We start from the raw sequence: 27943 nt of genomic DNA, 5'->3' as shown, positions 1-27943 counted from the left end.
AAGGGATAGCATAAAGGTTGGCAGCAAGGGAAGAAACAAAAAAAAGCCATTTACAAGACATTTTGAGCATGCTCAGGAGAGGCCAGAACCAGGTGTGAGAGAGACAGTATTGGAGGACTTTAGCAGAATGCAGAAGGGTATGAATAAATCTTCCACGTTTTCTAATTCAATATTAAATTGTGATTTGTTGGTGGAAGGGGGTTTTAAACAATGTGATATTTGAGCTTTTCCAGTGTTCATCTCCTGTATTTTCCCCTGTCTTGGGGATATTTTTGAACTGGAGTGCCAGTGCACATTATGGAATTATGCCCAGATGCAATGTTCTTTTTCAGAAATTGGCTTGAAAGCAGCTACACATGAAGCTTGACAATTAATTGCGTGCTGTTAAATAGTGCATGCCGTGACTAGCAACTTATATTGCACCAATACTCAATGGATTGCTCAATTACTTAATTATATATATGGACTATAAAGTCAGTGAACCAATTTTTCAGATTTGTTAAAGGCTGGTTCATTGTATTCTCAGCCTTACACCGGGTAATTTTTTTTGTAGTTCCAATTCATCCACATAATCTGCTCCTTTAGGGCTTTGCATCTTTTTAAGTGCTTTATATACTCTACTTGCAATGTAATTAACTTTTTTTATTCATGAAATCCTAAACTGCGGATTTTACAACCTATCTAAGAGCTGAGTTACTTCAGTATTTAGTAATTGCTTTGAAAGTTATTCCCCATACATTATCTTGGTACACACATAGAGGATGATCTTTGTGGTGGGGTACAGGTGGGTGTTTGGTGCCATTGTGTTCAAGGGAGGATAAGACAAAAAGCAGGAACCATTGTATCAAAGACAAGAATAAAATTGAAAAGAGGAACAATAGAGACACAAACGAGAACCTCCTTACAGCACTTCTGATTGCAATACAAGGGTAAATCTTAAAATTCAGCCCTTCTGGTGTAGAGCTCCCTGTGATAGAATGATATCTATGCATTTCGATCACTGGGGGCAAGCTTACTCAATTTATGACCTGTATGATTACCTAATCACAATGGACAATTACAAATTTTGGATCAACACCAAATATAGTCTTAAATTCAAAATCATTGGCTGCTCCTGTGGAGGATCCATTTGACCTATGGGATCAAGGATTTACTTTTTCTATTCATCAGCAAGTCATACGATGATGAAATTGAGACCAGTTGTTATGTGATTTTAGATACTGCAAAGTCAAAGTCGAGTTTATTGTCATATGCACAAGTACATGTATGCACAGGTGCAATGAAAACCTTACTTGCAGCAACATCACAGGCACATAGCATCATATAAGTAGCATTCACAAGAAAAACATAAATTAAACATAAATTTTACACAATTTTTACAAGCAAACAGAACACAATTAGAACAAAAAAAAGTCAATTTTAGTACTAAGTGATCAGAGTGGTCATAACATTATTAAAACTGTAGTGGTGATTAGGGTATTGCCAATTGGTTCAAGAACCATATCTAAGTTTCTTTTCTCTTCCATAACACTGATTTATCATGCTGATCATTTGTAAATTATCCTCAGATTGTATAGAATGCAGAAAAATGGGGTGAGTGTTATATTTTAACTTGAATTATATTGTGACTGAGGAACAATTTTAAATAAATTAAGCTCACAAGGACTTGATGTGGTCAAGTATAAGAGAGCCCTGTCATAAGTTGAAAACTGATGCCATAAACTTATGAGACGGTTTGTGAATGCATCTTAAAAAGAATCTGCTAGTACTGGTGCTTCTGATCAATTTTTGTTTGCTTTTGTCTGTACTTTTAGGTATTTGAAGTCTGTTGTACAAACCATTCATATATATCAACGATTTAAGAAGCAGACTCCAGAGCAGCCCTCTGAATGTCAGGACCTGATGGACTTCTGGATGGAGTTCATTGTCGAAGCCACCAATGAAGTTGTGTCCTTGGTCCGATTTCCTGTATGTAGTTTTATTTGAAGTTTTATTTGTGCTCAAGCACATACATTCTTGTGTGTAAGCCTACATAGCCTATGTCTATATGAACCACATTTTAAAGTTAAAGCCTGAAAGAGTTTGAAGCTTTCTAATGCCATAAGTATCAGAACCATTCAATTGGTGTCCTCCAGAACTAACCCCACTGGAGCATGTAGAATATGGAGGAAATCAGAAGTATTCGGCGACAAAGTTAATAGTAATAATGCAGAGACCAAAAATATAAAACCTTTTACCATATATTCGTTTTTCAAAATCCGCTTGTTGCCAGCAAGACCAGCATTTATTGTTTATTCCTAATTGCTGATGAGAAAATGGTGGTGGTGAGCTGCCAGCACCTTGAGTTGTAGCAGTGCTTCTGTGAAGGTACTCCCACAGTGCATTTTGGGTTGGTAGTTATAGGAGTTAGGGCCAGCAATGATGAAGGAACACCATTACAAATGTAAGACAAGGTTCTGTGTGACCTGGAGGGGAACCTACAGGTGCTTCCCATGTACTTGCTGTCCTCGTGAGTTTGGGAGGTGCTGTTGGAGTAGCCTGGGTAAATAACTGGATGGAACATACTGCAGCCACTGGTAGAACAGGTGAATGTTTAGGGTGCTTAATGGGGTTCAATCAAATTGCTTTGCCCTGGATGGTGTCAAACTTTTGGGAGTTGTTGGGGCTACGCTCCAGGTAAGTGGAGAATATTCCATTGTACTCCTGACTTGTGCCTTGTAGATAGTGGAAAGATCCTGAGGAATCAAGAGTTGAGTCAGTCACCAGAGGATAGCTAGTCTCTGACCTGCTCTTTCAGCCACAATACTTATGCAGCTGGTCCAGTTAAGCTTCTGGTCAGGGGTGACTCTCATGTTGACAGTGGAAGATTTGGCGATAGTAATGCCATTGAATGTTAGACTCTTGTCTTGTTGGAGATGGCCATTGTCTGGCACTTTTGGGTCACGTATGTCACTTGCCATTTATCAGACCGTGCCTGAATGTTGTTTAGGTCATGCTGTATGCAGGTATAAACTGCCTAATTTGCTGTGGAGAAGTAAATAAACTTGAACATATTGCAATCATCAGTGAACGTCCCCACTTAAAACCTTATGATGAAAGGAAGGTGGTGAAGCAACTGAAGATGATTAGGCCTAGGACACTTCCCTCAGGAGCACCTGCAATGTTGATTGGATTTATTCTCCTTTTTGTGAATAGGAATTCCCTGTGCAGTTTTTCCACTTTGATAGATTTCAGTGTGGTAACTGAATTGGCTGGAGGTGCAACTAGTTCTGGTCTTCAGTACTATATCTGGGATGTTGTCTGGCTCTGGAGCCTTTGCTGTATCCAATGCTGTCAGCCATTTCCTCATGTCATGATGGATCATCCATTTGGCACATCTGGCTGAACCTGGTTCCAAGTGCTTCAACTTTGTCTTTAGCAGTCAAGTGCTGGGCCTCATCATCATTGAGGATGGGGATGTTCTTAGAATCTCCTCTTTCCATTAGCTGTTTAATTGTTCTCCATGATTCTCAACCAGATGTGACGGGATTGCACAGCTTTAGTCTGACTTGTTGGTTGTGTGATTGCCTAGCTCTATCTATTGCATGCACTCTTTGCCGGTTGGCACACAGGTCGTTCTGTGTTGCAGTTTCAGATCATCATTAGGTTGTGCAATAGATTTGGGTGTCATCAAGGAATGATAGATTAGAAGCAGATCACCAGTATTCCATTAGAAATAAGCTAATTTGTGGGTGTACGATGAACAAGAGGTTCAGACCAGTGTTTAATGCCAGGCCATTCCAAATAGGGTGCTAAATGGGTAGAGAAAGTTGCCTGACTGTTGTAGATCCTGACTGAATTACTGGCTTGTGGACAATAATGTAGATTAAGATTTGATTAACTAGTTGATGCATGTTATATTATAAAAATCTGCAGGATGCAAAGGTAATAAGCATACTGTGCTTATGTGGTTTGGCAAGCGAGAATCAGGGTATTCACATCAGTAAATGTACATATATGTCTACCAACTTGGAACAAACTGGTGATGTGGCCATTTTTCATGTCTGTTTGGATGGTGGGTCTGGGTAATGATACTAGTTCATGATTCTCATTAATCTGAAGAAAAAGGTGTTCAGAGTGCTTGCAAATTCTTGGACATGATACTATCTAAAATACTTTTAAAAATTTCCCTATTTTTACACTTGATGTGACAGGTTTTAATCTTGGAGCCAACCAAAGTCTTCCAGCCTGCATATTTATCCATTAACAATGAGGCAGAAGAGAAGACCGTGTCTATTTGGCATGTATCACCAAGTGATAAGGTAATTTGTTACGTGTGATACAAGAAAATTAAATGAATTAATTTCTTAGTATTCATTACTCTCCATCTATAATGTGAGTTTGTATTTCTTGTTTCTTTTTTCCCCATGGGAAACCACAGAATGCCATATATGAGTGGAACTTCAATGCTTCTTCAATCAGGGGTGTGAGGTCAGTGACTGACTGGTGTATTCAACGCACAATAAGCTCTAGTGTCATGTTGATTATTGTCATGTAAGCAGCATAAACATTAGGTATCACTGTTATAAAGTTCTTTTTTTTTATAAATAGTGGTAATTTATTATAATTTAGAACCAGTGTTAGGAATTTATATTAACTCATTCACAGACATGTTGTTTGATAGGTTGTAATAACTGAAGCAGTATTAATTACAATGTTACTGTATTTTAGGGGTGTATGGCCTTTATCAGATACAAAATGGGTTTAAGATTGTCGTGATATGTTGTACTTTGTTTAAAGATTATGGACAAAAGAAAATACCAAATTCAGTAGGTGTTTTGGGAGAATTGTTTCCTAATATGAAGAATATGTGTGTATTTCAGGAAAATGCATTTAAGAATAAAAATTCTTTGAGTACTCTGAGCATTATAATAGTTAAAGATCATCCAGCAACCAGATCTATGATAAGTCAAAGCTCTTATGATTTTTTCAACAAACATACCATGCTTTAACGATCATATGAATTCTCCACTTTTTTTCATCTGGGAACAATCTGGTGCACTGAATCATGGGGAAAATCTCATAGCTTGCTGGAGTCATACGTGGCTCAAAGGGGAGTGGTTCTGCTCGGCAGATGTCAACTATTTCATTCAGTGTATCGTTGCAGGAGATCCTTGTGGTAGGATTGTAAGTCCAGCCATCTTCAGATTCTGTTCCCTCCATTACAAGGTCAATATTGCTAAATTGGTTTATTATTGTTACATGTACCAAGGTACAGTGAAAAACTTCATTTTGCATGCCATCCATACAGATTACTTCATTACAACGGTGCATTGAGGTAGTACAAGGGAAAATAATAAACAAATGCAGAATAAAATGTTACCATTATAGAGAAAGTGCAGTGCTGGCAGACAAGAAGGTGCAAGGCCATAATGAGGTAGATTGTGAGGTCAAGAGTCCATCTTATTGTACTAGGGGACCGTTCAATAGTCTTATAACAGAGGGATAGAAGCTGTCCTTGAGCCAACCATGCTTGCTATTTAGTGGCATTACTATTGCCAAACACCCCTACCATCAACATCCTGGGAAACACTGTTGACCAGTAACATAGGTGTATCAGCCGTAGAGGTGATATCCCTCCAAGATCAAAATGCACATATCTTAAATCAAGTGACTCAGCTCCTGAGGCATGAAAAACTTTCCACCACCTACAAGGCACAAGTCAGGATAGAATACCGTCCATTTATCTGAATGTGTGCAGCTCTAAAACATTCAAGACGCTTGACATCACCCACAGCAAAGCAGGTCATTTGACTGAGATGCAAATACACACTCTATCACCTCCAGTACATGTGGCTACAGAGTGCACTATCTATAAGATACACTGCAGAAAATTGACGTAGTTTCTTCACTGGTACCCACCAAATCCACAATCTCTACCATCTCGAAAGGCAGCGAACCAAGGAAATGCCGCCGCCTGCAAATTCCCCTCCATGTCATGCACCATCCTTCCCTGGGGTACTGGTTATTCGTGGTAGGCAAAGTGACTATAAGGTTATTTTGTTTCCATCATTGCAAAATTTGTGAATGCTTTATAATCATTCTAACTAATCTAGATAAGATTAAATAGCCAAAGAACAACCAAATTTGGTCATTTTTGCAGATGACTTTTAAAAATAGTGGATGCTAATAATACGTCAACATAGTAGCAGGCCTATATGCAGAAGTAAGATTTGGGCTGCCTCTTGTTAGGGAAAGAATGCAACGCTATCGCATTTTGCTGAAGCATATTCATTGCACTTTCTTCTACTGGCTACAGTTAGAAGCCAGACTGTAACATAGAGAGTGGAAGAAGAAATGAGGGAACTACTAATAACATTTTTATATTTAATGAGTTACTAGAGTCTTAATGAGTCCCATTATCTGAACTAAAGATAGTTCAAGAGTGAAAGCCAGTGTAACTTAAGTAGGTGCACATGATTTAGGTAAAATGGTCGACTGAACTTTGACCCACTGAAATAGTGTGGAGCTAGCCTTAAAATTGTTCTTTTTAATATTTCAGTGTTTCCAAATGTGATGAACGTTGTTGCTTCTTGTATGTTCTACATAATTCAGATGACTTTCAGATATACTTTTGCTCAGAGCTTCATTGCAAAAGGTATGTACATTTTCCTGTCTCAGTTCTATGAAGTCTCAAATCCTTATCCACAAATCATTTTAAACAGTAATTAAGTAACTAGCTAAGCACATGTGCTGGTTTCAGCTGATTTATCCTCCTCCTTTCCCTGTTTTGAGGTCAGCAGTTTGCACTGTACGGAATAATCATGGTATATAATTGTACGAAGTGCTGTGCCATTAAGACTCAATTATATTTTTGTGCAAAGCACAGTTCTACTTTTCAGAAAGTTAATGCTTTCATTGGCTCAATAATTTTGAGTCCCTTAAACGTATGAGTGAATCATCATTGTCTGTCCAGATCTATCTAAACTATGCTACCATTGCTCAGAATGCTAAAATAGAAGTGGTTTTGTTAATATATTTTAAAGCTTCCATTTTAATTACATTCCCAGTTTGATCCAGCTGAGATTAAAAACCTCAGGACGAAAACTGGATGATTAATTTGTTGCTGACTTGTCATAATCTGCAGTTAAATCCTTCTGAGAAATTAATATGGAAAAAAATCATAATCGTTTTCCAATAAACCTAAAGATTAATGATGTCAAAGTCTTGCAAATTTTCATGAGATTAAAATAATGTTGCATTTTCTTAACAATGCAGGCCAAACTTTCTCAGCGAATAACCTATGTGCATTTTTTTCTTTTCACCCTGTTTAATTGAGAAAGAACTGTTCTATTAGAACTAAAATCACTGTTTCTTAATTACAAGTTAAATAAGAATGCAAAGCGAAACTGTGTGATATTGTTTCCAACAACGTAATGTAGCTTCATTGATCATGCACATTTAGGTACATGTGAATTTAGCACAGCATGCATCTGCTACAAAAATCTTTTCTTAACAGAAAAATTGTTTTGCTTCTGTAACATTTTCATCTGCTGTTTGGAATAAATTAGTTTTGTGGTATTTTGCTTTCATCGAGCTTGGATACTTAATGAAATGTGTAGGTGGCAAATTGCAGAATGATGTGTTATTACAAGGTAGGAATAAAGCAAATTTTTTCACATGCTGGAAATCTGAAATAAAATAAAATGCTGAGCAAGTTAGGCAACAGACATGAAAAGGAAAACAGATTTAATCTCACAGGTTGTTTAGAAGTATTTCATTTGTAGAATTTCATTTTTCACAATAACATACTTCTGGATGATCTGAAGTCCATTAAAAATACAGAAGTATATATTGAACAATAGTTCTGTGAATCATTACAAGTTAATTTTGGTGGCATAAATGTTTTTCAGATTCTGTGAAATGGTGAATTCTATAACAGACGAGGTAGGAAAAGGTGCAGAAGAAGGAGACTCTGAGGGAGATGCGTTGGAGGTAAGGTAGCCATTTTATTTAAGAAAGAACAGAAAATGCTCAATATACTCAGCTACAACCGTGGAATGTGAAAAAAGAATGATAACGTGAAAATACCAGAACTTTGTACTGCTGAGCTAGTTTTTGATTTTCCATTGAATCATTCAATGCACAAAAATACTTTTTGGTCCATTGTGCCTGCTCTGCTCTTTGAAGGCTCATGACCTTGATATTTACATTGAAAATGCAGGTTAAAAATAGCTAAAGAACCCAAGCAACGCCAGGTACATAGTGTTCCTATTGATTCTAACAACAGGAGCTCAAAAGCAGCTTTGTAGTTCTACCTCCTGTAGACAGCATGACCCAGCAAGTGTGGTGGAGGGAAGCCCAGAGGCATCAGCCAGGTGCAGCTGGTGCCACTTTGGAACAGTTGTGTGCAAGTAGGAGTGGGTGGTCGAGAGTACGACTGATAATCAGAAGGACTGAGAGGGACAGAGGGATTGGGCTGGCAGTGGTGGAGAAAAGCTGGTGATTGGGGTAGATAGGGAGGGGCTGGAGATCAGGGCTAGCAAGTGAGAGCTGAAGCTGGCTCTGGGCACAGGGAGTGGTTGAGGCTTCCTTTGAAGGATCTTGGGGTTAACTTATGTTTGTCATGTTTGTAATATACAGTGCTGCTGCTGCAAAACGGTAATTTTCCTGGCATTTATACCCTGTGTATTGATACCGTGACTTGCAGGGAAAGCTGAGAAAGTTAGATGCCTTGGAAATACCAGCATTTGACTTCTGGGTTTCTCAACCTTGAGGAACCCCAAGCAGCTCCAATTAATTTCAGCTCTGGCTTGCAATATGAATCCATTTCAGGTAATGTTAGGAAGTACTCTGCCTCTTCATTCCAGATTCATTGATATTGAACTAATTGGACAGTGTTAAATAACAGAGACGCTCAGTAGGCCGATCTGAAGATGCAAGCTGTTTATTGGAATTGGTTTATTATTGTCACTTGTACCGAGGTACAGTGAAAAACTTGTCTTGCATACCGTTCGTACAGATCAATTCATTACACAGTGCATCGAGGTAGTACAGGGTAAAAACAATAACAGAATGCACAGTAAAATGTCACAGCTACAGAGGAAGTGCATTGCAGGTAACAATAAGGTGCAAGGTCATAACGAGGTGAATTGTGAGGTTGAGTCCATCTTATCTAACTAAGGAACTGTCCAATAGTCTTATAACAGTGGGATAGAAGCTGTCCTGAGCCTGATGGTACATGCTTTCAGGCTTTTGTATCTTCTACCCAATGGGAGAGGGGAGAAGAGAGGACGTCTGGGGTGGGTGGGGTCTTTGATTATGCTGGCTGCTTTACCGAGGCAGCGAGGTGTAGATAGAGTCCATGTATGGGGGGAAACAGCTTGAAGGTTTTTTTTCAGCAAGTTACAAGTAGACATGACTTTTACATAGAAAGTACAGCTACACAACCTGTACGGCTGGACAATTGGCCTTGGATTACGGTTATCATTGGGTCATTCACATTTATTATCTCCTGAGGTGTTAAGAGATTGTCCAGCTGATTAATTACTTCTCACTGCTTTGTCTTGTAGTCCTGTATCCTGTCCAGAATCCTATGTCCTGAATTTTATCCACTGCTCATGCACCATAAACAATTTCAGTCTCTGTTAAGGTGTTATCCTTTACTGATAAATGGTGCGATGTTGGGAGTGGGTGTTGTATTCTATACACTTAACCTTTTAAAACCCCACTCCCCCCCACACAGCACTATCCGAACCTCTGCTTTTAGAATGCAAGACCAGTAATGCCTGATAGTAAAAGGATACATTCATGGGAAGATAATAACCAGCCCTGGCTTTAAACACTAATCAGCACTGTAGAGAGAGGCCTCCTTGTGCTATATGTGACAGAATCTTCCACTGACTAGGCTTGCTGGTTGTTTGCCCTTGGAGTTAATTTGAATGCAGTTGATTGTTACACAGCTCTGCACATTATGTTTCAAGGTTTGCTTCAGCGTCTCTATTTTAAAGTTCATTCCTGGCATTTTGTCCAAGAAATACATATAAAAAGCTATTTGACAATATTTGATATTTTTGTATCACTCCTCAGTTAATGGGCTTTCCAACAACTAATTGTGGACTTCATTTGAGTGAATAGTCCTTTCTTCAATTTGATCTAAACTTGAATGACATTTGCCCTATTCACTGACATCAGTTAATCATGAGGTTTCTGACAAAGGGTCTGTGACCTGAAACATTAACTCTGTTTCTCTTACCACAGATACTGCCTAACCTGCTGAGTGTTTCCATTTGTTCTTTTATAATCGTGAGGTTTTTTCCTTTTAGTGATTATTGTTTTCACAGTTAATCACAGTGACATAATTTGTTAAACTTCCTGTGGTTTGGTTGATACATTATACTTTGGAATTTGCGAGATCATCATTTTCAACTGTTCAAACTATTCTCTCAGGTTAATACTTCCATGAGTAACTTTTGATAAGAACATAAAAGGAAATGAAAGATGGTCAAACGTTTGTGCTGGAAAAGGCATCAGATTTGTTTGAGTCACTGAGCATAGAAGGAAATTAAAGGAGTCTAAAGAGGGAAAAAAATCTAGTTTAAAAGTTTGTGTAGAAGTGCCAATAAATGTGCTTACATTGATGAGCTTTGAGAGAAAAGACCATCTATTTTCGGCATGCTGAATCTTGCAAAGGCATGGAGTTTTTGTTTTGCTCTGTTTTCTAAACCTTGTTCGTTTTATCTTGCATGTACAGCCCCTTTCAAAACCACTCAAGTAGCTTAAATAGCTGTTCATACTCATTTATTAGGCAAACACTCATGAATGAATTCTTGGTTAGCTGTCACTACAAATAGAAACGCTGAAGCAAAACTTGAAACATACACACTTGACTGCAGGGAGGACGTGCAAACTGTCCATAGCACCATGGCACAGGGAGCCATTCAAGTGGGGGGCAGAAAAGAATAGTCACAGGGGATAGCATTGTTAGGGGGAACAAAACCCTGCTGCAGAGTCCTGAAGGCTGTGTTGCCTGCCTGGTGCTCACTGGACTGAAAAGGAATTTGGAATTGGAAGGGGAGGATGCAGTGGTGGTGATCCATGTAGATACTGAACACATATTAGGATGAGGAAGGAAGTTCTCCTGAAGAATTATGAGAAGCTCGAGATAAAATTGAAAAACAGAACCACAAGGGTGATAGACACTGGATTATTACCTGAGGTAATTATAATTAGGGAGGTAAACGCATGGCTCAAAGCTTGGTGTAGTAGAAATGGGTTCCGATTAATGGGACATTGGCACCAGTACTGGGGAAAGAGAGAGCTGTTCCACTGGCATGGACGACACCTGAATCAGTGTCCTGGTGAACTGCATAACCAGGGTTGTCGACAGGGTTTTAAACTAACTAGGATAGGGGAGGCCTTCAAGAACAGAAGATTTAATAAATGAGAAGGAAATGAAAGAGCAGTGGCATAGAATAGTGAGAGGGAAACTGACAGTCATTGTGTGATAAGTCAGGTCAGAAGATGCAAATAAAAATATGCAAAAGAGAGCATATCCAGCATTATAAATAACCGTAAGAAATCAAAACTTAATGTTCTTTATTTGAAAGCACACAGCATTTGCAACAAGATAGATGAGATAATAGCATAGACAATATGACAAATGAGTATGATGCAATAAATATGATATGATTGCAGGGTGACCTGGACTGGGTGCTCAGTATTCTAGGTTATATACTGTTCAAAAGAACAGGCCAAAGGGGAAAGGAGATGAGGTGGCATTGTTAATCAAGGAAGGTACCAGACCAGTGCTAAGTCATATAAAAGGAGTGGATAATGTATGGAATCAGTTTGGGTTGAAATCATGAATAGCAGGGGAAGGAAGACCTGGGTGTGAGTAGTCTCTAGACCCCAAAAGGTGACATCTCAATAGGTCAGAGCATAAATGGGGAAATATCAAGGGTATGTTTGAAGGGAACTGCAATTATCATAAGCAATTTTAATCTAGATATTGACTGGACAAACCAAACTGACATGGTATCATAATAGAAGAATTTGTGGAATGTGTCAGAGATTGCTTTTTAGAACAGTACTCTGTGAAATCTACCTGGGAACAGGCTATTTTAGATTTGGTCTGATGTAATGAGGATTAATAAGGGGTCCTGTGGTTATAAATCCCCTAGGGGGTAGTAACCACAATATAATAGAATTCCAATTGCAGTTCGATGATAAATACCATAGGTCTATAAATAGTGTCTTCAATTTAAATAAGGGCAATTATAGTGTGAGGGAGCAGTTGTCTAAGGTGCACTAGATAAACTGGCTAAGAGACAGGTCAATAAAGTAACTGTGGCAGATATTCAAACAGCTGGTCCATAATACTCAGCAAGAGTCTGTCCCAATCAAAAAGAGGGCTTCCATGAGAAAGAGGCACAGTCTGTGGTTAACAAAGGATAACATTAAATTGAAAACTAGGGTATACAATGTGGCAAAGGTGAGTGCTAGACCAGAGGACTGAGAAGTTTTTAAGATCCAGCAGCAAAAGACTAAAAAGCTTATAAGAAAGGAGAAGTGAATTTGAAAGAAGACTTGCATGCAGTATAGAAATAAACAGTAACATTTTCAATGAATATGTAAATAGGAAGAGGGCGGTTCAGGTAAATGTGCGGCCTCTAGAGAATAAGACTGGTGAATTGACAACAGCAGACAAAGAAATGGCAGATACACTAAATAAATTTTTTGCATCAGTCTTCACCATGGAAGACATTGCTAATATCCCTAAGATATCAGGCAGGCTAATTTCAAATAACATGGTAGAATTTACAAATATCCCAATTACAAGGGATAAAGTATTGGAGAAATTCAGGGGAATAAATAGTTTGGGCCTGTATTCCTTACAGTTTAGAAAAATGTGGTATGACCTTTTCCAAACATACTGTATGAGGGGGATTGACAGGAGAGATGTTGGTATGTTTTCACTGGTTGGAGAGTCTTAAACAAGGGGGCATAACCACAGGATAAGGAGCTGGTCATTTAAAACAAAGGAAGATGGAAATTTCTTCTTGTAGAGGGTGGTGAATCTCTGGAATTCTCTGGCCCAGGGTGTGGTGAAAGCGGGATCATTAGTAATATTTAAAGTGGTGGGGATAAATATTTGATAGATTGAGGAATAGAGGGGTAGGGAGAAATGGCACAGAAGAGGAATTGAGACCAGCATAGATCAACCATGATCATATTAAATGGCAGAGCAGGTTTGAAGGGCAGGACTGCCTACTCCTGTTCCTATTTTCTTGTGTTCTTACATTCAAAGTTACACACATCCACCATGATTCCCCATAAACTACATTCTTCTAATGAAAATACCTCAATTTTTCAAGTCTTACTTCAGAATTGCATTTTAACGTACCAGGCAGTCTTGTGAATTTGAAGTGAACTCTCTGAAATGTCTGAATATCCTTACTATCGCATGAATTGCAGTATTTTAAATTGCTTTCTGACATGTTATTTCACATATAAAGCTAACATTATCTTCTGGCTTTTGTATGCTACACCTTGTGATTAAACCTAGAATTCCATTAGTTTCACTTTATGGCCTTGGCTGTGTTCTGAGTCTGTAGCCTTGTCCTTCTGCTCAGCCTGAGCTTGACAACTTCCATTCAGATTTATTTCCTGCTGTTACCTTCATGCCAGTACCTTTTTGACATAGAATCCCAAATGTCTTCTTTTGATAGATTTCTCCATTTGACTCGTATTGCTTTACATTTTCTTTTTCTTTTTTAATGAATAAATCAACTGTTTTGATGCTGTGTAAATCTGACCATTGCCTGCTTTCACCTATGTTAAGGTTATTCATGAACAAAATGAATAAAACTTCACTGAACTCTGTGTGGAGATTGCTCACAACTTATAATTAGACTGGAAAAACTGACCTAACCTCCAACTGAGCTCATCTAAACACGTTTTTAAATTCATTTTGCAATTCTCTCCCTTCATCTTCACTAATAATCTCCTGCATGATTGACCAGCAACCTATTTCTGGCACTCATGCCTCAACGCATCAGACAAGATTATATGTGTTTACAACCAAGAGGAGAATTTAAATCCACAGCCATCTGAGTCAGAGACACGGTGCTACTAATTGAGCCAAGCAAATGCTTTTGCAAAAAGATAGTATTTAGACAAAATCCTTAACAAATCTATCAGTAAAATGCTCAAACTTTATTTGTTACATGTGGATCCACTGTTGTTGCATATATTAAGTTGGAGGAAAAAGTGCTCTAATGCTGTGTGGCATTAGGGGCTTAAGTCCAGTATGGGATCACATTGTTAATTTACTTCTAGTGACTGGGTCCAATTGTCATTTGAGAAAATTGGTGTGAGTAGGGAAGTAGGGTGGAATATGGGGTCTGCTTGTTAACCCTAAAGAGTGACCCAGTCCAATATTTATAGAAGCCTACCATAATAGTTTGAAACACCTGCAACACACAAAGCACTCGAGGGACTCAGCAGGTCAGGCAGCATCTATGGAGGGAAATAGTCGACATTTTGAGTCGAGACCCTTCACCTGGACTGAGTGATTAGTCCAGATTAAGGGTCTCGATCTGAAATGTCGACTGTCCAGTGCAGATTAAGGGTCTCAACCTAAAATGTTGACTGTCCATTTCCCTCCATAGAGGTTGCCTTGACCTGCTGAGTTCCTTCAGCTTCTTGTGTGTTGCTCCAGATTCCAGCATCTGCAGTCTCTTGTGTCTCCAGGCTGAAACGCCTCCCTGAAACAGATTGTTGGCCTCTTTCCCACATTAATTAGGATCCTAGTGACAAGAAAAGAAAATGCTACAAGAAAATGCTGCACTCAACAGGTTAGGCAGCATCTTGGGGAGGGAAACATAATATGCATTACAGATCAAGTACCCTTCGTCAGAACAGGAAAAGTGAGAAAACAACATATTAAGTTGCAGAGAGAGGGAGGAGTGGAGAGAACAGAGGGAAAGTGTATGATAGGATGCAGACCAAGATTGCAAAGGTAACGATTACTTTATGAACCAGCAGTTTGAGAAACAAGAGAATAAAGAAATGAGTTGAAATAAAAAGGTACATCCACATCTGTGGTGGGAAAGTAAAAGGTGACCACCCAAAATTGTTAAATTCACTGTTGAGTCCTGAGGGCTGCAACATGCCCAGATGGAAGATGAAGTACCTGTTCCTTGAGCCTATGTTGGGCCCTGTTGGAGCAGTGTGGGAGGCCAAGAGGATGGTAGGGGGGGACTGATAACCGAGAGCTTTTCAGTCTGTTCTCCCAGTTTCTCCATCTCTGTCATATCTGCTCCAATGAGAAGTCTTTCCACACCAGTGTCTTTAAGATGTTTTCCTTTAATTATGCTTCCTGTCTACCATATTTGACAGGGACCTCAGCAGTGCCTTGTCTGTTTCCTGCACTTCTACCATCACTTATGCTATCACGCTCTGTCCTCCCACCTAGAGCAAGGAAAGGATTAACCTTGTCCTCGCCTGCCATGCCACCAACCTCCACATTCATTGAATCATTCTTTGTAATTTCTGCCAATTCCTTCAGGTTTCAACCATCAGACGAACCTTCCCCTCCTGTCACCTTCCAGCATTCCAAAGGGACTGTTCCCTCCTCGACTTCCTGATCCATTTTTCCATTTCCACCAACCACTCTCCTTCTCTTGGCACTTTCCCATCCTACTGCAGGGGATGCAGTTCCTGTCCTTATACCTCCTCACTTTGCTGCTGGTGGTTTTGCCATGGTGCTGGAGTCCAGGGTGCTTTAGGCCACATCCAGACCTGTAAGTATGAGTGGGGAGACTACCTGTGATAGTTCTGAATAGCAGACCTGGGCCAATAGGTTTAGCCGGTTGTTATGACTGTAACTGCAACTTTAGGAGACATCTGCAGGCCTTGCAAGGCAAACACCACAATGGTATTTTCAGTCTTTGTGATCGCAAGCCTGTGACCAGTGGTGTACTGTGGAATTGGTGCTAGAACTCTTACATTAATAAACATTAATGATCCGGATGTGAATGGAAGAGCTATGATTTGTGAGTTCTCAGGTGATATGAATATTGGTGGTGTTGATGGTGAGGAGGGATAGTCTTGGGCTACAAAACAATATTGATTAGTTGGGAAGATGTGCAGAGAAGTGGCAGATGGAATTTCACACTTAAACTGAGCTGATGCAATTTTGAAAGAACTAATCAAACTAGGACATACACAATGAATAATAGGACAGTCAGGATTATTGAGGAGTAGAGGGGCCTTGTGCATGTACAAGAATCCCTGAAGGCAGCAGTAGAGGTAGATACTGTGGTTAAGAAGGCATACAAGATACTGGTCTTCATTAGCTGGGCTATTAAGTATGAGAGCAGGGAGCTTATGGTACAACTATATAAAACATTGGTTAGTTAGAGTGCTGAATGGAATTCTGGTTGACATGCTCCAGGAAGGATGCAATTGCATTGGAGGGAATGCAGAGGGGAGTCACCAGGATGTTGCCTAATAGGAGGGTTTCAGTTATAAGAAGAGATTGAATAGACTGGGTTTGTTTTCCTTGGAATGGAGAAGGCTAATTGAGGTATATACAATTGTAAGTGGTATGGATGGTGTAGAGAGTGAGAAACTTTTCCCACTAGCAGAGTGCATATGTCCGAGATAAGGGCCAGGAGATTAGGAAGGGATTTGAAGAGGAATTTTTTTTCACCCAGAGGTTGCTGGAATCTGGAATGCACTGCCTGAGGAGTGGCAAAGGCAAGGACTCTCACAATGTTTAAGAAATATTTAGATGAGTGCTTGAAATGCTAAGACATTAGAAGGCTATGGATGAAATGTTGGAAAACAGAATTATTATAGATAGATACTTGATTGTAAGTACATGGTGGGCCAAAGAGCCTGATTCCCTGCTGTATAAGTCTGTAACATGCACTGAAAGTACATCAGGGAACTACTGTACCAGAGAGGATTTTGTGTACAGAACTTATAGAAAGCTGGAGTGCTGGTTACAACAAAGCACTGGAAGTTGCAGCTGACTTAGCCTAACTTTGTCTTGGCACAACATGCTGGTATCCTAGTTGGCCGATGCATTGCAGCCAAAGACGTCTATTTTGTGTTCATGTTTTGACTGCATTATAAGATGTGTCCCAGGCTTCAGTAGTAGCCACCTGTCCGTAACTGGGATGGACTCCAGAAGACAGCACAGATTGGTTTCCAAAGTCAAAATTGCCACCATTAAGTCAATTGTGATTATTACTCAATAGTAGCTTGGGGTATTCCCTCGCTAATTTTTTATTATGGTTTTCTCGTTATTAATGTACAACTCGAGGTAAGTTAACAATCCAGGGAGTATTTGACATATACAGGTAGTCCCCAGGTTATGTAAGGGTTCTGTTCCTGAGAACAGTCTGTAAGCCGATTTCTCTATAAGTCAGAAACATCCGTTTTCTATAGCTACCCATATCATGTTGTTCAACATAAACTTGGTATAATTCTTTCATTTCATCGAATATTCACCCTGACACTACCCATAATTAAACTAATGGAAATCGTACTGTTGTTAATGAATACCACAAAACATTTTATTATTATTATTATTATTATGATCTATTAAAATGCTTTTAAAATGTATGGAAAAATTTGCATAAAGTCAGATATCTGTAAGTCAGGTCATTTGTAACCTGGGGAGCTCTGTAAATGTTTAGGTAGATCATTAAGCTGTATAAGCAAAGTTAAAATTAAACTCAGTGGAAACTGTAAACTGAAAATGCTTACTTTCATTTTTATTTGTGCCGCAGTACGATTATGAATATGATGAGAATGGTGAGAAGGTTGTACTGGGTAAAGGCACATTTGGAGTCGTCTATGCTGGTAGAGACCTGAGCAATCAAGTCAGAATTGCCATCAAAGAAATCCCAGAAAGAGACAGCAGGCAAGTAACTGCCTTGAGAGAGGACACAATTGTCCATGATAACAGTGTAAATGAAGAGTGTGAAGTTATCTTTCAATTTAATGTTTGGTACATGTTCCTAATGATGACGAATATGCTGGATAATGCCATTAACAGCATGATCCAAAGGTGAAAACTTTTTCTCTGAGAGGTGCACTGAAATGTCCCTGTCTGATATGCCAATGACTGCTTTAGTCAGGGGCCTACCACAGCAAAATCCAGCAGCGCGCATTAACCATGGCAATGAATGACCTCCATGTTCCTCCTGCTGAGGAGGATGCAGAGGCCAGTCTAGGACAGGAGAGAAGTTGGGAAGCGTGTCAGCAATCAGACTATGGCCTGGGTTGGATTGAAGGTTGAGTCGGATGTCGGGATTGGGGCCTGGATAAGGGATTGGAGAGTCAGGGTGCAATTGATGAACGTGAGGGGTCGAGGTTGGGGACTGGTGAGGGGAGTGGGGGGAGATGGGTGACAAATCCTCCCCAGAGTGTAAACTTCTTTCATCACCTGGTTTTGACAATTGTGCATGAAGGCAGTTTGGTCGGCGCTTTCTGCTCTGAGTGGAATTGGTCCACAGCCCAATTGTGCTCATAATTAACACCAATTTTCCATTCACTTCGGCTGTAGCCTGATACATAGCAGGAAAGGGAAAATCATTAAAACTGGTGCAGTAAGAGGTGCTGTACTTCAAACCAACTCGAGTGCATTTCTGGTCTTTAATGTTTGAGTGTGGAGCATTGGGGCAGTACAGAACCTAGGAGGATGATGCACCCATTTTTCTTTCTGCTACTTCATATGAAAATTATATCAGGCAGTTTTCAATGGGGTAGTGAAAATGTAAATCTGGTTACACTGGATATCCAGTTGGATTTTGCCTGACCTGAAACCCAAACATAAATTATCACACACTCTGCCAAATGTTCATCTGAATCTTGCATGGTAAGATTCACAAGGTCTCAAATGGTTACAGCATGGACGGAGGCCTCTTGGTCTGTCATGTCCATACTGGATCTACATAAGGACAATCCAGCTTGTCCCTACTCCTCCATGCTCTCCTCATGGCTTTACACATTCTTTCAGGTTCCCATCTAGCTCCTTTCTAAACAACGTGATTTCATCTGCCTCCACTACTACCTTAGCAGTGCCTTTTAGTTCTCAACAATTCACTGTGCAAAAAAGGTTTTCCTTCATGTTATTTTGGTTCTTTTGTCAATCACCTTCATTTTATGCTGCTCTCTAGTTCTTAACTTCTCTGCCAAAGAAACATTTCTAGCTATCTACATCCTGCATGATTTTAAACAGGTCCATCATATCTTCTTACAACTTCCTCTGTTCCAAGAAGAAAAGTCCCAGCTTCTCCCAGCTATCTGCAAAAGTAAAGCCCTCATCCATTAGAAATTTTTCCTGCATCCTCTCTGAAGTATTCTTATCTTTCTTAAAGTGTGGTATTTTCATTAAAGTGTGGTTTTTCCATTGAACACATGGGGCTCTGTTTCCCACACTTATAAACTCACAGCATTTCTTTTTCTTGTTCAACTGTTCACTCAGCTGTGAAGATCTTCATCTAAGTAGGGTCTGTCACACAGTACAAGTTTCAATGCACCTCACAGATAATTAAGTACTTCTGCAAAATAACACTCGTTGAAGGCAGCTGCTACATACAGATTTAGTGAGATAATAATAGGTAGACAGTTTTTACAGGAATAATTATGGGACAGGACACTTGGAAGCATATCTGGCTCTTTTTCAAAAGCTGCCTTGTAATCTTTTATATCCATCAAAAAGAACAGACAGCCCTTGGTTTCATTTCTTATTGAGAGGTGATACCTCTCTCAGCACAGTGCTTCACTGAAGTGTCAGCCTAGATTATGCTCAAGTGTCTGGAGTGGGACCTGAATCCATGATTTTTTAAGAGCTAAGGGGGATGTTATGCTCAGTAGCAGTGTAGTATGAATAAAACCAAAGGCCACTGTTGAAGGAGCTTACAAACACAAGTCACAGCAGCTTCAGTTAAAACACTATTTTAGAACATAGAACAATACAGCCCACAATGTTGTGCCAAACCAATTACATTAGTAATAAAATGCCCAACTAAACTAATCCCTTCTGCCTACACAATGTCCATATCCTACCATTTCCCTCACATTTATCTGCCTATATTAGAGCTTCTTGAATGCTCCTATCATATTTGCCTCCATCACCATTCCAGGCACCCACCACTCTCTGTGTAAAAAAAAAACTTGCCCCACACATCTCCTTTGAACTTACCCCCATCACCTTAAGTGCATGTCCTCTAGTATTAGACATTTCAACCCTGGGGAAAAGATGCTGGCTGTCTACTCTGTCTATGCCTCTCATAATCTTATAAGCCTCTATCAGATCTCCCCTCAGCCTCTGCCACTCCAGAGAGAACAACCCAAGTTCGTCCAACCTATCCTCATAGCACATGCCCTCTAATCCAGACAGCATCTTGGTAAACCTCTTCTGCACCCTCTGCAAAGCCTCGACGTCCTTCCTATAATGAGAAGCAATACTCCAGATGCGGCCTAACTAAAGTTTTATAAAGCTGCAGCATAACCTCCTGACTCTTGAACTCAATGCCTCCAGTAATGAAGGCAAGCATGCCATATGCCTTCTTTACTGCCTTATCAACCTGTGTAGCCACTTTCAGGGAGCTATGAACTTGGACCCCAAGATCCCTCTGCTCATCAACACTGTTCAGGTTTCTTTCTTATGGTTTGACCAGTAAATTAAATTTTAAGCAAACTTCTTTCTTCTTCTTAGCCAGTCCTTTGGAATCCAGGATGACTTCCACTCTGGTTTTGTGGATTCTACGGTCGCCCTTTGCAGAAACGTTAATGGTGGTATTTATCCACTGCATTGAGGTGTCTGCAAAAGGTAGTCCAGGTCTCAGAAGCATATAGAAGAGCAAGATCGTGGCTTGCATCCTGCTGTAAAGCAAACATAAGATAAAGACAAATTTCTATGGGCAAATGAATTTGAGGAAAGTGCTCCAAAGGCCCACTGATTGATGGAGTCATAGGCTTTAGTGATGTTGAAGAAGACCATGTGTAGTGGCTGGTGCTGCTTCCTGCATTTTCCTTTGAAATATCACTCAGTGAAGCTCTTGTCCACTGCACGTCTAAGTCAGTGGAACCTACACTAGGGTTCAAGGAGCAGCTCTTCAGCCTCGGGGAGAACTCTGTTGAGAAGGATCCTGGTGATTTTTCCTGTGGCAGACAGCAGGAAGACACCCCTGTAGTCACCATGGTCGCTCTTCTTTCTTGAGTAAAAGTTCTTTGCTGACAACACTAATAGAACAAAGTTGGAATAAGGCCTCAAAAGTAAATGCTGACAGATTGGTCAAATCTTATTAAATGGTGAAGCAGACTTGAGAGGCAGAATGACCCATCCGTCCTCTTATTTTGTATGTTTGTATGCATTGTGGGTTCAAATTTGCATCTGCCTGATGATCAATTGGCTTGAAAACAAAATCAGAATTCACTTATAATAAGTTGCTTTAATAAAACTAAAAACAAAGAGGGGGTTTAATGGACTGTCTTTACATGTGAATTGTTCAACCCAATCTTTTTATTTTGAAGTATGAGGTGATAAAATTGTTATTTATATTTGACATTAAACTGTGGTTCTGTCAAAATGTTTTCAGATACTCGCAGCCCCTCCATGAAGAAATTGCTCTTCATAAGCACCTCAAGCACAAAAACATTGTGCAATACCTGGGCTCCATTAGTGAAAGTGGCTTCATTAAGATCTTTATGGAGCAAGTTCCTGGAGGTATGTTTGTTTGCATTCTGGCTGTTCTGAATCCCAGATCACCAGGGTTCATCTGTGTTTTAGGAAAATTTTGCATGTACACAAAAGAAAAAGTTTTATCATGTCATGTATTTTCATAAATTTATTCTGAGGTGAATGAAACATTAAATAATATCCTAAGACATACAAATTTAAAAATATGATACCTCCAATATTTTGATGTGAGGAAATGGCTGCTGCTTTGACTTCTGACAAACTTTTGTGACCGCTGCCATGTGTATGCTTTAGTTTGGTAGTTATGAGGTATGTTTCAGATGATGTAAAGTCTTCTGCACAGATAAGTGAAGCTTTGATGGTTTTATTTTTCCTTTTAAGGAATCTGTGCATTGTTGGCAACAACAGCTTTTATTGCCTATCCCTAATTGTCTTTGCACTAAGTAGTTTGCTAAGTCACCTCAGAGAGCATTTAAGAATCATTTAAGAGTCTGGAATCACATATTGGCTGGACTGGGGAAACATAGCAGATTTCTTCTCCTGTGAACCAAGTGGGATTTTAACCACAACCAGGTAGTTTTTGTCATTACCATTATGAGGTCTAATTGTTGTTTTTCCAAATTCCAGATAATTTATCTGAATTTAAATTCCGTGGCTTCAGAGGTGGGATTTGAATCCAGGTTTCTGGATTGTTGATCCAGGCCTTGGGATTCCTAGTCTAGTGGTTTACACACTGTACCACCATTGTATCCCTATTCATTGAGAAATTATCAACAAATTCTACTGATATGATTGGGCCTGGTATACTCTGTAGGCAAAACTTTTGCCTTTTGGTCAGGAGCTTTTAGTATGGAGGTCCAACTCCAGGATTTAAATATGTAAATTGAGGCTGATGTTTCAGTGCTATACTGTTGATGGATGCCCCCCTCCTCCTCTTGGAGATAAGGGTTTATTGGCACTAATTCAAGGAGAGCAGGGACGAGTGCTCCAGGAGGCCTACTTTTTCCTCAAGTAACACAACCAAATAAGCATGAACTGGCTGATCAGCTGTTTATAGGACTGTTCTGTGTGTAAATCGTCTGTTCTCCTTGACCACAAAATAAGAGTGACTGTACTTCAAAAGCATTATATGATGGTAAAACAGTCTGAAATATCATCAGGATGTGACATGACAGCATTTCTTTCTGTTTATTTATAGTAATGTGAATACCTTTACTTTCAATGAGTACTGGAGTTTATAGAACATGGTGTTTCTGATAATCCCATTGTTCCAGTCATTTGTTTCATCCTGATCTTGGGTGTGTTGAGTTTGCACGTTTACCTTTTGACCACTTATGTTGCTCCATACTCCGGTTTCCTCCCATATTCCAAAGACCTGTTGGTTGGTAGGTTAATTGGCTAGTGTAAATTACCCCTAGTGTAGATGGGTGTTAGGAGAATTGGGGCTGATGGTCTTCTATGACAGAATGGCTCACTGGGAAAAAAGTAAGGGAATGGGATTGATGGGAATGCTCTGAAAACCAGCAGAGATGATAAACAAAATGGCCTTCCTCTTGTGAGAAAATAAGAGACGTTACAGATCGCCAGACATGGTGCATCACATTTGCTGTTTAATCACAAAGAATTGAAGGGACTGCTCTTAATTTCCATGTGTGTTCTCCTGATTATTCTTTGTAATTTCAGCAGAATATTTTCTGATGCAGAAGAAACAATGTAACTCCATTATGTCATTTTTTTCAGATGTTTGCATAAGATCTCACCTTCAGATTAGGGTAGATGATTGAAAGAGGCCCCGATGGAGTTCACATATAAATAATTATTTTTATTGATGTGTCCTTTTTGTTTTGCATAAATGAACAGGCAGCCTTTCTGCTCTCTTACGATCGAAATGGGGCCCTTTAAAGGATAATGAACAGACCATTGGATTTTATACCAAACAGATCCTGGAAGGACTGAAATACCTTCATGACAATCAAATAGCACATCGAGACATTAAGGTATAGATTATTCAAAGAGCTATCACAGAGTTCTCGTTCTGAATATTTGCATTGTTTCCATTTTTGGACGGAGCAATTTTCCTGTTAATAATGCAAAGATCATGGGCACAGCGAGTTTTCATGATCTCATTCACTTTTGGCACTTTGGTTTAAAAGGATCCCAGATTGTTTCAGTTTCCATCTGATATTAGGGCCACTGGATTTTTCCCCTTATCCAATGGACAGATGTACAAGATTGATGTGCTCTCTTGTGGATGCAACCAGATGGGAGGGGGAATCAATCTGAATCAGATTTATTATCACTGACTTAGATGATGTGAAATTTGTTGTATTGCAGCAGCAGTAGAGTGCAAAGAAATAAAATTACTATAAATTACAAAATAAATAAGTAAATAGTGCCAAAAAAGGAATAACAAGGTAGTGTTCATGAGTTCACGGAATCTGATGGTGGAAGGGAAGAAATTGTTTCTGAATAATTGCGTGTGGGTCTTCAGGCTCCTGTACCACCTCCCCGATGGTCGTAATGAGAAGGGGGCATGTCCCGGATGGTGAGAATCCTTAGTGATGGATGCCGCCTTCGTGAGGCACCGCCTCTTGAAGATGTCCTCGAGGGTGGGGAGCGTTGTGCTTGTGATGGCGCTGGTTAAGTCTACAACCCCCTGCAGCCCTTTGTGATCCTGTCCATTGGATACCAGGCTGTGATGCAACCAGTCAGACTGCTCTCCGCCGTACATCTATAGAAATTTGTAAGAGTCTTTGGTGACATACCAAATCTCCTCAAACTCTTAATGAAGTAGAGCCGCTGGTGTGCTTTCTTCATGATTGCATCAATGGGTTGGGTCTAGGATAGGGTCTCCAAGATGTTGACACCCAGGAACTTGAAGCTACTCACCCTTTCCACCGATGAGCCCTCAATGAGGGCTGGTGTATGTGGTGATGAAATTGGGAGTGCCTTTATGAGGTTCTTAAAGAAAATGTTTTGGGGAACAATAGAGGCAGAAGTGTGAAATGCCAAGAGGGTTTGATAGGGTAGATACAGAGAAGCTTTATCCTTCTGGTGGTGGAATCCTGACCAAGAGCAGCGTAATCTTAAATTTAGTGCTAAGCAATTTAGAAAGGAAATCAGGAAACACTTTCTTCACAAAGCAGCAATGAAAATTGGCACTCCCTTCCCTAGAAGACTGTGGATAGTGGGTTAATTAGTGCTTTCAAGACAGAGGGAGAAAGAAAGAGAGAGAGAGAGAGAAGTAAGAGTGACCAGGGAAAGGGAGCTGAGGTCCTGATCAGTTGTGATCTCATTAAACAATAGAGTTGAATGGCCTACTCCTATGGTGTAGGCAGCTGGCAGGTTTCTTGATGCTGGATACTTGTATCTACCTAAGCCTGTGTAATCTAACACAGTTAAAATTACCCCCACCAACACCGGTACAAAGAGGCTACAGCCTTTTGGAGTCCTGGAGTTACAAATGAAGCACTACGTCTTCAATTTGCAATGAAATGTCAGCTGTATTCCCAACTACAGGGTGGCAAGCCCAGCACATCACAGAAACCAGCCTCCCCTCCATAGACTCTCACTGCCTTGATGAAGCAGCCAGCATAATCAAAGACCACATCCACTCAGGTCATTTTCTCTTCTCTCCTCGCCCGTCAGGCAGAAGATACAGGAGCCTGAGAGCACATAGCACCGGGCTCAAGTACAGCTTCTACCCCACTGTGATGAAACTATTGAATGGTTCCCTAATACGATGAGATGGACTCTTGACCTCACAATCTACCTTGTTTGACCTTGCACCTTATTGTCTACCTGCAATGCACTTCCTTGTAGCTGTGACACTTTATTCTGTATTCCGTTATTGTTTTTACCCTGTACTACTTCAATGCACTGTGTAATGAATTGATCTGTACGAACGGTATGCAAGCCAAGTTTTTCACTGTACCTCGGTACAAGGGACAATAATATACCAATGCCGAGAATACTTGCTTTTCAGCCAATTTGTCTTTTAAAGCAAATTCAACCAATGGCTGCAATGCTGAAATAGCCTGTTGATTTCTTTTTCTTCAATTTATAGTAGATCTGTTTTTAAATTGATTCGTGCTTCACCAAATAAAGGAAAATAGTCTACAAAGCTGGAGCAATTTTCGTTTTCGTACTAGATCGGAGCAGTAACTTTTCCAGCATCTTTGTAACATTATATTCTAAAACCCTTAACATTTTAGAGATACAATCCTGACTCGATACTCTCCCAATGGATACTTGCAATCTGAAAATTTAATATTGTTGTGTTTCATTCTGGTATTAAGGGAGCATTTACTCCAATTATGCCTCCACTTGTTATTTATTACAGAATTGATAAAAAATTGAGTATTTTTAGGGATCCACCTGTAACAAATTAGGGTGGTGAATGACTGGAAATCTGAATATGTCGTTAGTATATATTCCATTTCTCCTTTCTTTGCTTAAATGCAAATATAGAACAGCAGTTTGTGTCTTTTTCCTTTGGAAAATTGCTAGGAGCTGCCCAAATTCCATCATCTTTAGAATTTTGCCAGCTCTGGAAATGTGAGCCTTTCATACTAGCTGCATATATACTCATATCCCTTTCAGTATTTCCTTAGTCCTTTTTCTGTGCTTTAATCCTCAGCCTCGTCCTTAGTTTCCCATAAGCCGCTTTTACTTAATGTTCTGTAATTCTGATTGCCCAGGTGGTGAATTTAACTTTGGCCTCATCTAACATTAAGCTCACACTTCCTGCATTATAAATATGTGTCTGTATTTAGGAGAAAAATATCCTTTCTTTAAAAGGAACATTTTTTTTCAAGATTACCTTTACAGCCTAATATATTTCAGTTATAAAAAGGTAGAAGTACCTGTCTATTACCTGTCCATGATTTTAGAGTTTTGGTAACTCTAAAATCATTAGTACCAAATTTGTACAAACCTTTATTAACAAAAATTAGTACAAACTCTAAAATCATTAGTACCAAACCTTTAACCATAGTTTTAATTTGTTTGTTTAAGCATGTCAGGCATTGTAAGGCGGCACCATTACTGGTAATCTCTGGCAAGTTTTTAACTTTTCTTTTTAAACGAGCTAAATTGGAGAATCTGCTCTACTATATCATGTATGGTAGATAGGGTTGATCTTAAAAACACAAATGCTGGAAACAATAGGTTTAGGCAGCATTTGTGGAAAGACAAACAGTCAACATTGATAACATAAGTCTGGGAGGTTGGACACTGAGATTTAAATATTTTGGGCCACTTCTGGTTAGAAAATGTCAGCAAATGAGAAATGTCAGAGCACACGACTGGAAAGGAACTTGGCCTGTTTTTATTCCATTTAAATTGTTGGTGGTCCTGGCAGAGAAACAGATTTTAAAAAATCTCTCCCTGACATCCACACACTCTCTACTAACTGCATAGTACCTTTTTCTGCCTTCTGTTTCTTTTTTCATGCTCACTCATGCCTTACTCTTTAAAAATATCGAAATGAAAAAGCTATTTGAAATTATGACTTACTAAATACATAAATCCAAAGTGTGGGGAAAGATATATTGACTATTGTTAATTGACAGTCCAAAAAGTTAATGACTATTTATCATAGATTTATGTGAGGAACTTCTAATAATTGTCATATGTAGTTTACGTAACAGGTGGCTGCTTTGCTGGCAGAAAAGAGTTGAGAAATGTTCCATTATTAACAAAACAAACTAATTATTCCCCCAGGGCGATAATGTGCTGATCAACACCTACAGTGGGATCTTAAAAATTTCAGATTTTGGTACCTCAAAAAGACTGGCAGGAATCAATCCTTGTGCTGAAACATTCACAGGTACGAAGCGATGAAACATTCATGGTTAGGAAGCGTTTGTGGTTACATTGTTTTTATGAAGGTGTAATTTTCAAGAAAGGTCATGCAGTAGCTGTTTTTAAAACATGAGGGAGTGGGCAGAACAAATGAGGGAGTAGACAAGTAAAGCATTCATTTAGAAACTGCTGGTAAAGGTGAAATGCTGCTTTTTTTTAATGTTGGTTTACACCACATAATTGAGATGCTATCTGTGTCGTTTACTTTATCAGCATTCTGCCTGTGAAAAACAGTGTAGCTTTGTGAAATCATTAATCACTAAAATTAATGATTTTAATACTTCGATACCACATCATAATCCTGCTGATAAAGTTGAGTTGCAGGTTGAAGATCTCAGAGTTAGTTGGTTGTTTGCTAGAAGTCATGAATGTAAT

The 27943-nt window shown here is 39.4% G+C and overlaps 1 protein-coding gene across 2 annotated transcripts in view; it reads left to right on the top strand.

Moving 5' to 3' along the window:
* map3k5 (mitogen-activated protein kinase kinase kinase 5) overlaps positions 1–27943 on the top strand; it is a 122827-nt gene that overhangs the window by 50692 nt on the left and 44192 nt on the right. For both annotated transcript variants that reach the window (XR_007957027.1, XM_052025054.1), the window contains exons 10-18: positions 1815–1968; positions 4194–4301; positions 4421–4470; positions 6542–6637; positions 7893–7974; positions 17784–17917; positions 21603–21730; positions 23564–23700; positions 27428–27533. Coding sequence is in view for 1 of the 2 variants with exons in the window: in XM_052025054.1 (XP_051881014.1) it covers positions 1815–1968; positions 4194–4301; positions 4421–4470; positions 6542–6637; positions 7893–7974; positions 17784–17917; positions 21603–21730; positions 23564–23700; positions 27428–27533 (995 nt within the window). In the remaining variant the exon portion in view is untranslated. The remainder of the gene's footprint in view (positions 1–1814; positions 1969–4193; positions 4302–4420; positions 4471–6541; positions 6638–7892; positions 7975–17783; positions 17918–21602; positions 21731–23563; positions 23701–27427; positions 27534–27943) is intronic.

The sequence above is a fragment of the Pristis pectinata genome, chromosome 10 (genome assembly GCF_009764475.1).
Source record: "Pristis pectinata isolate sPriPec2 chromosome 10, sPriPec2.1.pri, whole genome shotgun sequence".
In the NCBI taxonomy this organism is placed as follows: domain Eukaryota; kingdom Metazoa; phylum Chordata; class Chondrichthyes; order Rhinopristiformes; family Pristidae; genus Pristis; species Pristis pectinata.
This window is presented reverse-complemented; position numbering and strand designations above follow the sequence as displayed.